At 54.5% G+C, this 10,047-nt stretch overlaps 1 protein-coding gene across 3 annotated transcripts; it reads right to left on the bottom strand.

Moving 5' to 3' along the window:
• Positions 1 to 922: 922 nt before the first annotated feature.
• Positions 923 to 9,695, bottom strand: LDLRAD1 (low density lipoprotein receptor class A domain containing 1). 3 transcript variants are annotated; one of them, XM_061186554.1, is made up of 6 exons: positions 9,675 to 9,695; positions 9,126 to 9,177; positions 6,384 to 6,512; positions 4,191 to 4,328; positions 2,281 to 2,409; positions 923 to 1,071 (listed from the first exon to the last, which is right to left on the bottom strand). In XM_061186554.1, exons 1-6 carry the CDS (start codon positions 9,693 to 9,695, stop codon positions 923 to 925), a joined length of 618 nt encoding a protein of 205 aa, XP_061042537.1. The 3 variants fall into 3 exon arrangements, with proteins under 3 accessions (XP_061042537.1, XP_061042538.1, XP_061042539.1); XM_061186555.1 differs by lacking the exon at positions 6,384 to 6,512; XM_061186556.1 differs by lacking the exons at positions 4,191 to 4,328; positions 6,384 to 6,512.
• Positions 9,696 to 10,047: the final 352 nt, after the last annotated feature.

The following is a 10,047-nucleotide window of genomic DNA, read 5'->3' as shown; positions in this document are numbered from 1 at the left end:
TGGGGTTGGGACACCATGGATGGTATTTGAGTCCCAGTTCCAGCCCTTACTTTGCTGTATGATCCTGGTTATTTCTCCCTCTGGGCCACAGTTTCCTCATCTGTTTAATGGGGATATCCATCCTTGCCTGCCTGGGTGCTGTGAAACTGGAAATGTACACTGAGAAACAACTCCTTCACTCAGGCTCCAGAACCAAAATACAATCCCTACTTGAAGGAACCTGGGCTGTTTTGTTGGGCAGCTGGTCACGGGGTGAAGGTGGGAGTGGTTGGGAAGAGAAGGGATGGATTGGGGGGGAGGGGCTCCTCAAGCTGTTCTTCCTACAGCTCAGAGCTTCCTGGGGTGGCTTCCTAGGGGCAGGATGACAAGTACCCCATCTCATGTGCATCTTATGTGATCCATCAGTGGGACCTACTAGGATTGCTGAGCTGAGAAAACACTGAGGCTGCATCCAAGCTCAGCAATATCTGCCTTAGGTACCAAAAGGGCAGGAAGTGGCATATACTTCATATATGTGCCATCCATAAGGGCTAAACTTCTCAGCTTGGTGTTTAAGCCCAAGACTTATCTTTTCTCCAAGGGGTGACAAGGTCAGTATCTGCAAGCCTGTCTTGGAGTGGAGGAGCAGATTTCCTCTGTGCGGCCCCAGAGGCAGGCCTCCAATCATGGAAGCAGATTCCCTTCGTCTTTGTTAGGAGTTGCCTAACATGGTAGTGAGCTCCCCGTCACTGGAAGAATTCAAGCAGAGGCTGAAAAACTTGAAAGCAGGAGAGGCAATTCCTATTCGGAGACAACGGTGTGTAGATCCCACTACATGATCTCGAAGGCTCCTTCCTGCCCTTGTGTACTTGGATTCATAGCACATGTGATGGGTTATCAGTGCCATTCCAACCAGCCTCCCACTCTGGCCTGGGCGACCCATTCAGGGTCCAGGACAGGAGTACTCGTCAGACCAGTCGGAGCAGTGCTGCACGTGATCACGGCAGAGGATTCTGGGGATACAGCTGCAATATTTGAAGACAGTCGAGGGACAGCACCACCAGCCAGGGCCGCAGGGCGGGCACGTAGTCACTGGGAAGACAGAAGAGCAGCTGCTCTGTCCTGGAATGCCCTGTGCACCAGGGCACTCTTTAGCTCTGAAACCTACCATTGCCTCCACAGCCCTGCCCCATCTGACACTGGTTGACTATATTCCTTATTTCCCTGGAGAAGAGAGAATCTAGACTCCCCAACTCATAGGCTGTGTGACCTCAAGCAAGTCTCTGACCCTGTCTGAACCTCAGTTTCCTCATGTGCTCAAGGTTGTTATTAAGGAAGATAGGCAAAGTACCAGGCCCACAGTCAGTGTTCAGTTACTAATGGGCGCATATAGTCTCCCATCCTCCTCTCTCACCCTGATTCGGTCCCACCAGCCCGCTTATGATTCCCTGAGGGCACCTCGCAGACCTCCCTCCTTTGCCCTGGACCCTGGGCCTCCAGCATTCTTCCCTGCACACCCAGCCTCTGCCTGTTGAAACCCTGTCCATTTTTAAAGGCCTGCTTGAATACTGCCTCTTCTGAGAAGTCTCCCTTGATGATTACTTCTCCTATCCGCCCCCTCCACAAAAAACCTCTCCAGGACCCCGGCACTTCCTTTTGGCATCAGCATGATGTGAGTCCTGGGGGTGGGACATATGTTTGACTCCTGACTGTGCCCCAGCAGAACCTGGCACCAGGCCAGCCCCCAACAGTGCTCAGAACATGTTTGTGGGTTGAACACTGGGGAAGAAATTGAAAGGAAACTCTGGAGCAGTGAAAGAACTCGTCTTAGAGTCAGGAGACCTGGGTTTACACCCAAGCCCCCTTCCTATCACTCTTCATATTAAGTCACTTCTCCTCTCTGGTCTCAGTTTACCTACATATAAATTGGGGCCAGCGATTCCTGCCTTCCTTTCCTCGCAGGGTTGTTGGGTGGTGCAGAGAAGATGAAGAAGCCCAGGTTCAAACCCTGGCTGGGCCATGTACGTACTCCTTGCATGACTGCCCTCTGGGTCCCAGTTTCCTCATCTGCGACCTTGAAAGCAAGTTTCCCACCACAGAAGAATAACTCTCCAGAAGGAGCCCCTTGGAGTGGTAGTGAGCACACAAACACTTGAGGCGTTCAAGGAGGAATGGAAAACTTCTTCCTAGGATGCAAGAAGGGGATGCAGGGGGAACTTCGGAGATTCTCTCTGTTTAACTTCTGCCCTCTGGCCACTGCCTGGCCACCTGCCCCAGCCAAGCTTGTGCCCAGAACCCCACCTGGGCTCAGTTCGTCTGAGCAGTCCCCACAGTTGTTGATCCCATCACACTTTTGGTCTGAGTAGATCCAGGAAGCAGGGTCTCCACAGTGAGCCACGAGGAAGCCAGGGAGGCTCTGGGGCATGTCTCCTACAGAGGGAGAGATGAGGCAGGAGGAAGTCCACATCTGGCTGCAGCTGCCTCAGGCCTATCCGGAGGTGGATTGTCCTGGCCACCCTGGCAGCTGTCAAACTCGGGGTCACTGCCCATCTATCCAGGAAAGGCAAAAGGAGGTTTCTTGGGGAGGAGGTCAAGTCAAGGAGAGAGGAGGGTTCTTTCCCTGTTCACCCAATAGAATGCCCAGAGCCACTTCTCCCTACTCAGCTCTTGTGCCTTCCCACTCCACACCATTGCTTGCTTTATTCCTCCCTCCAGAAAAGTCCTCCTTGACACCTGTCCAAAACCATTCCACCTGCAAGTCCAGGTTCAAGTTCCTTCACCTCCAGGAAGCCTCTTCCGACTGGAACATAACAAGAATAAATATGAAGCCTTGCACTTGGGTCCCAGAACTCAGGGAATGTGGGATCACATGCTTTGTGAAACAGAGTCAGAGCATCTTTCTTGAAAGTGGGTTCTGTGTTAGACAGCAGTGTGACAGGTATACCAAAAATTAACACAAACTCAGGCCACATCACTAGAGGTATAACCCAGACTTGGGAGGGGAAAAGCCTTTGTTCCTTGGACTCACCAGAGCCAGCCAGAAGTGTCATGGATGCTTCTGGGGCCAGTCCAGGGAGAGGGACCTGGGCATTTGGTATGTGTTCTGTAGAGTGCTGGTGGAGTGGGGAAGACCAATCATAAGGGGGGTGACTGGGAGTTCAGAGGGTGGCCCGGGTAAGAGGACACTCATGGGGGACAAGAAAACAATCTCCAAATCCATGCAGTGCCATCATCACGGGAGACAGATTGAAATGTGGTTCTTGGGGGGCAGGGGTTAATGAGAGGGCAGAGTTGGAACCAATCAAGGATGCTACTGGGAGGCAGCTCTAAACTCAGTACAACGGAGACGTTCCCATGGAAAAACCAGGCAATGACGGGAGCAGCTGCCTCAAACTGTAGTGAGCGTCCCATCCTGGGACAGGCACAGCGTCTGCCTGTGCAAGCAGAGGCAGAGGGGATTTGTGCATGAGCTGGGACATGGACTAGATGACCTTTAAGATCTCTTCTGGTCTTGAGGGTCCATGATGCAATGACCCTCCCCCCATAAGCTACCCCATCCCACCACTCCGACTCACCAGGCTCTCTTCCTCCTCTGTGGCAAGTGCCACGCTCCTCTCTCTTGAGAACTGTCAGGTCTCTAAGGTCTGGGACTAGACCTTCCCATTCATTCATTCATTAATTTACTCATTTCATCATTTATTCAGCAAATCATTCCCGACACCTCTCTGTGCAGTGCCCTGCGCCAGGCACTGGGTCCCAATATCAAGCAGATTAGGTTTGCCCCAGAGGAGTTCACAGACTGATGGGGGTGGCAAACATGCCAATTGAGAGTGCCAACCAGTGTGACTAGGGCTGAGGTGCAGGGAAGCACAGGGGTTGTGAGAGCCCAAATGAGGGAACTTAATTTAGTTCGGGCGTCAGGGAAGGCTTCCTGGAGGAGGTAGCACTTGAAATCTGCCTTGAGGGTTGTACACAGGTTCTCTGGGCACGGAGAGGCACAGAGTGGAGGCATCCCCTAGTGTGGGCACATGTGTGTGCATGTGAGTGGGACAGGGTGGGGGAAGATGTTCCTGGCTGAGGGCAGCATATAAGCAAAGGCCTGAGGACATCAAGGTGCCTGGTATGTTCAGGGGTGGTTGAGTTCAGTATGGCTGTAGGGAGAGCTGGAGCTGGGGGGGCAACTCCCAAGGGGCCCTGGAGTAGCTACTCACGGCACAAGGCCTCCTCCTCGTCCTCGCCGTGGGCACAGGTGCGGACGCCATCACAGACCCTACTGGCTGGGATGCAGCTCCTCCGGTCATGGCATAGGAAGCCCGTCCTGTTCATCTGTGTCACGCAGGGCTGGGCCCCTGAGTGGGCAGGGCGAGCCCCGGAAGGGTCAAGGGTGGTGTTTACAAGGGCATCACCAAGTTCTCCCCACTGAGCCCCACCTGAGCTGGGGTGAGAGGCTGGGGCAGTGGGGAGGACACTGGGCTCCAAGCCCCAGCTCAACCACTTGCCAGCTGTGTGACCATGGGCAGATGACCCAACCTCTCTGTGCCTCAGGTTCCTTTCTGCAAGATAGGGATCATAGCACACACCCCACAGGACAGTTGAGGAGATTACATAAAAGCCTCTGTGTGAATAACCCTAGAGAGAGTGCAGAGAAAGTCATGGTTTATTGAATGACTGTCTCACGGGAAGTTCCTGAGGACAGTGCTCAAGTCAGTGAAGTGGCTTTCATGGTGGGGCTCCTGGTGCAGGTGAAGGTGTCAGAGGCAACATCCTGGGGCTGGCTGGGGACCGTTATGCCACAATCCCTTACATCTGGGACAACTTTACGGGCTGCAAAGCGCCTTCACATTTTTATTCTATTGTTTCCCCAAAAACCTCTGTGAGGTGTCATCATTAGCCCCGTTTCATAGATGAGGAAAGTAAGACTCAGAGAGGTGCGACATGCCCGGCCGCACGGCTGATAACCCAGGCTGCTGCCTCTGCTCTTTCCTGAGGCCGGGTCGCCTCCCCAGTGTCCAGGAATGGTGGGGACCATCTGAGTGTCCCTCCTTCTGAGAGTCTTCCCTTCCATCCCACCGCGGGGAACACCCAACCCTGGGGCTGCCCCCAAAGAATTAGGGGAGAGAAACTGACAAACGGGCTGGGAGGTCCGGCTCCGCAGGCTGTGCATGTGTACACGCGTGAGTGCAGGTTGGAGGTGGGAGCGGGTTTGTGCCTGTGTGTTTGTGCACATGTGAACCACGGCTCATCTCCTGGAACTGCCTCAGCTAGTGTGAGGGGGCCGGCCCTCAGAGACAGTTACTTTGTCACACACACACATACTTCAGTACACTCGCACATACACAGACGTGCACACACACACAGATATGTACCTGCATACACAGACATGTGCGTATACACAGACACCTGCACACACACGTACACACACACATAAACACACACACAGGTACATACACGCAGGCAACTCCTTGCGTGCTCACATCTATCCCCAGTGCCCATGCTCAGGCATGTAGGGTACTGTGGATTTTACCCCCTACTCCACCTGTCCCCTTAGCACCTCCTGCTAGGTGACAGAGCCATCTCTCAGAAAGGTAGGACTGCTGACACTCTGCCCCCAGCTTAATCCCCGCCCATGGCTCTCTGGATGGTGACCTCCCTCCCCAGTGCAGCCTTAGAGGCCCTGGGCCTCGGCCCCACCCGCTGCTCTGTCCTTCGTGTCCACTGACCTTCTCCTCACATTTCCTCCCATCCCAGGGACTCTGCACAGGGTGTTCCCTGTGGTTTTCCTGCCACCCCTTCCACTAACCAATCCCACTTTCCCTTCATGCCTCAGTCGCCTTTCACTTCTCAAGGAGCCCTTCCTGACTGCCACCTGACTGGGTCGGAGCCCTGCTCCAGACTCCCAGAGCCCCCATTAACCCTGCCTTACTGTACTTATTGGATTAATATCTGCCTCACTTTCCAAACTGTTAGCTGCATGATGGCAGGGTCGGTGTTGGGGCTCACCACTGAAGTCGGGCCTCAGGGATATGTTGGACAGGTCCCTGTCCTCTGTGGTGAAGGCAGACATGCAGATGGATGGCACCACCCAGGGTGACCAGACTGGGGGAAGAGGAAGTGTGAGAGTTATGGGAGCTGAGACAAGGCTCCTAAACCAGGCAGGCAGGGAAGGCTTCCTGGAGGAGGTGGCATCAGAGCTGGGTCCTCTCAATAGCTCATGCTTATAGATGTGCAAATGGAAGCTCAGAGATGTGTATATGTCAGTGTCTGTGTGTGTCTGCACATGCACCCTAAGGAATTGTCCAAAAGTCATTTCATGGAGAAACCAGGCAGGGTCAGTTTTCCCCCATCTCTCTGTGTCCCCATCCCCTCCCAAAAAGTCTGACCCACCCTCTCTTTCCCACCCTGACCTGGTGTGCGAGGTGGGGGTCCAAGGATGGCGACCAGGGCAATCAGGGCTGCAAGAGTTGCCAGCAGGAGCATCAGGAAGGCTGAGAGGCAGGCCCCTCGGCACGAGCAGCAGAAAGGGCTGCAGTCGGCTGTGTGGGGTGGGAAACCAGTGATGGAGCAGCCAGTGCTGGGGCCCAGGGATTCCCTGCCCTGACCGCTACAAGTGGTCCCTCCCCACTGGGTCCTGGGGGGCAGGACAGGCTTCCCTGGAGGAGAGGGTTCCCAAGCCCACCATGATGTTCTCGGCTCTGCCTGTGGGCCCACCCCCACCAAACGCCTGTCTCTGGCCCAGGTCCAGTTGCTGGTGAGTGGCAGTCAGGATGAGGGTCCCAGGTCTCTGCTCCACCCCCCTCACCCTCCTGTCCTTCCATGAGGCTGTCTCCTCAGGAGGAAGGGAGAGATGTACACCTGCGTATCAAGCCCCTACCATGGGGCAGAGACCAAAGCAGGCCCTTCATAGCCATTATTTGTATTTTTCAAGACAACATTTATTTTATAAATGAGGAGACTGAGGCTCAGAGAAGAAAAGGTTCAGGTCACCTTGTGTGGAGCTGGGATGTGAATCCACACCTATTTGCCGCCCAAACCGGTGCCCTTTCCACATGCCAACTGATTGCTCATTCTGGAGCCCGTCAGGAATTGGAATCCCAGCTGCACCACTTTCCAGTTGGGCCACACTGAAAAGCCACTTTACTTCTCTGTGTCTGTTTCCTCAAGTGGAAAATGGGGGTCATAATGCCTACCTTAGAGTTGTTGAGAGGATTAAGCTAGGTACTGTGTCAGAACAGTGCTTGGGACATAGTAAGTGCTGTAAAGGTTTTAGCTACTATTCATGTTTATTGAGCATCTACTATGTGCCATTCTGTATCTGAAGTACTGTGGAAATAGGTGATGTCCTCCTCCTTTAACTGACTTTGATCCTTTAATATTTGCTTGCTTGTGAAATAATGAAACAAAGTCTTCTTGGGATCCTACTAGATGCCCTGCTCTGTAGAGGACACAAAAGCAGTCACAGCTCTGATCCCCTTGCCCTCCAAAAGCTTGTAGTTGCACTTAGAAGACAAGATGTAGACAGGTAAAAAGAAGAGTGTGGGCACTCCTGCTGTCCTCTTGGGCACAATTATCTCAGAGAGGGGGCAGGAGCGGGTCTGATGCATCTACGTCCCCAGGATCCAGCCTGGGGACATAGTAGGCAGGCACACAGTAGGTGCTTTCTGAATACTCTGATCTAGAGATCCAGGAAACAAGGGAAGGGCCCAATTCAGGTCAGTTCAGGTCATTTCCATATAATCCATTCACATTTCCAGAGCTGCCTACTCTGTACTCAGACTATACCTGTACACCCGCTGCTCACAGAACCAGGTGGCAAATGTGGTTAAGAAAGCGTGAACAAGGTGTCATGGGTGCTTGAGGGAGGGTGGGATTTCCACAGGCAGGCGAGGGGAAGGTGCAAGGAGAGGGCACTCCAGGCAGAGAGCGCCTGGATGGCATGCGGGGGACAGCAAGTGGCCCCGTGTGTCCGGAGCCCGGGGTGGGCGTGCATTGGGAAGGGAGACGATAGCCGATTTATGCTGTAGGAGATGCAGCATAAATCTAAAACCCATATTCCCTGCAGCCTTAGTCCGTGGCTCCCTTGTAAACTCAGGTAACCAGGGAGACAGCGGGAAGGCTGGCAAGGAGCAGCATGGTTGGCCAAGCAGCCACTCCTCAAACATTTGTGCAACACAGGCTGGGTGGGTGGGGTCACAGGAGAGCCTCGGGGCCCATGGCCAGATGAAGGCTGCACTTCAAAGCCTGAAAGCCCTTAGGTGCCGATGCCCCAGGGGACAGATGGGAAAAGGAGGCCATTTTCCCACATCACGCCCACCGTGAGCCAGGCTTGAAATAAACAAGCGCCAGTGTGGAGCAGCAAAGGCACCGGGGCTCTGCAACCAGAGGGACCCTGATTCGGATTTGAACCCTGCCTCCCTCCTCCCATCCGTGTGGGATCCCAGCTTGGCTGAGCTACCTGACCTCCCTTCACCTCAGCTGCCTCATCTGTTATTGCCCCCTAATAGGAGCCCCTCTCAGAGCTGTCCTGAGGGTTGAAACAGGCCCTGGGATGCCGGGCACATAACAGGGCCTTGATCCTTGATAGTTATTAATAGTAGCTACCTCTCTGGGGCTGTTTCCTTAAACGATCAAATGAAGGCCAAGATTGGAAACACATAACAGGTGCTTAATAAATGTGTTCTTTCCTTCCTTTATTCCACAGAGGTAAAGCAAACTGTCCTGGTCACATGGTGAGCCAGTGGCCAAGAGCAGGTGCTAAATAAGTGCGTAATCCTGCCTATTTTATCCCTCAGAGGTAAAGAGAATCACCCAGGTCACCCTCTGAGCCAGGGACTCGACTCCAGAGCTCTTTCCTCTATAGGTTACCGGGGGGTACTGTATGTGGCTCTGTGCCTGTGAGGTGGGCAGCATACAGTAGGTGCTCCACACATGCTTGTGCATGGAGAGAATGAACCACCCTATTAAGCAAATGGCTGTCATCATGGTTGGCCAGGACGCTGGGAGCAAGGGGACAGAGAGTGGGACAGAGCTCTCTCTGTCTGAGAGAGCGGGAGCCTTAGGGATCCCCCTTTGTGTCTCTGTAGCAACAGCCCAGCTTCAAGGGAGCCCCACGTGGGGGAGGGACTGGCCCCAGGCCCTCCGTCCTTTACCTTCCCTTCCAGGGAGGGCTTTGCTTCCAGCGGCAGCAGCATTGCCATCCCCCTGCCCAAGAGAACAGAGTGAGGGGTGGGCTGAGGTGAGGCGATGTCCAGCCTCAGGGAGCCAGACTGAAAAGTTTTTCAGAAGTGTCACCAAGAGCCTCGGGGGAAACCACGGGCCCTCCCACTCCAGCATGCTGAATGCCCCAAACTCATCACGTCCACTTCACGTTCCCACACCCGTGCCTGTACTGTGCCCTGGAATGCCTTTTCCTCCACTGTCCACTTGGCAAACATTCATCCTTCAAACCAGCTCAGGCGGCTCCCCTAGGATCCCCCTGATGCCCCCTCCCATAATGTCGATCGTTCTCTCCCTTGGCCTCCTCTCCCCTCCCAGCACTTATCACCTGAACCGTGTACCTGGTTCACCTGTTGGGTCCCCGTAGAGAGCCTCCAGGGTGGTGGAGGACCGGAGTCACCCAGTGTCTCCCCTCTTTACTGCCCACCCTTAGCCTGAGGTTGGCTCCCCCTGGTCAGGAGCTGTCTCAGGGAAGCTCTTACCTGGGGGAAGATCTTGTTCATGTCTCCGGCTCCCGGCTCCAGCCTCCGGGCCCTGGGTGGGTGCAGAGGACTCAGCGCAGGTTCCCTGCCTGTCACCAGGGGCAGCCTGGGGGAGGGATGACAGAAGGCCTCGCCTGGCCGCACCCACCCTGTGGGCAGGCCCCTCCTAGGCTGCCTCCCATGCTGAGGAAAGGGCAGCAGGGCCCTGCTCCTGCCTGGCCCTTCCCCACTCTGCAGTCTGACAGCCACACTCCAAGGTTGGAGTTCTCATCCCCATGTTACAGGCGGAGAGTCTGAGGTTCATAGAGGGAGAAACTGCCCTCAAGTCACACAGTGTGGGTTTGGTGGGGGCATTAACCCAGGAATTTTTCAG

Source organism: Eubalaena glacialis, chromosome 3, assembly GCF_028564815.1.
Source record: "Eubalaena glacialis isolate mEubGla1 chromosome 3, mEubGla1.1.hap2.+ XY, whole genome shotgun sequence".
Lineage (NCBI taxonomy): Eukaryota > Metazoa > Chordata > Mammalia > Artiodactyla > Balaenidae > Eubalaena > Eubalaena glacialis.
Note: the sequence above shows the minus strand (reverse complement) of the source record. Positions and strands in the feature narration are given on the sequence as shown.

Excerpts from the sequence above, each read along its gene's own strand:
- LDLRAD1 (XM_061186554.1), bottom strand. The coding sequence starts at position 9,695 with ATGAACAAGATCTTCCCCCAG. Across the intron at positions 9,178-9,674 it reads TGAACAAGATCTTCCCCCAG|GGGGATGGCAATGCTGCTGC; the intron begins GTAAGAGCTTCC and ends TCTCTTGGGCAG. Across the intron at positions 1,072-2,280 it reads CTCAGACGAACTGAGCCCAG|TGACTACGTGCCCGCCCTGC; the intron begins GTGGGGTTCTGG and ends CTGTCTTCCCAG.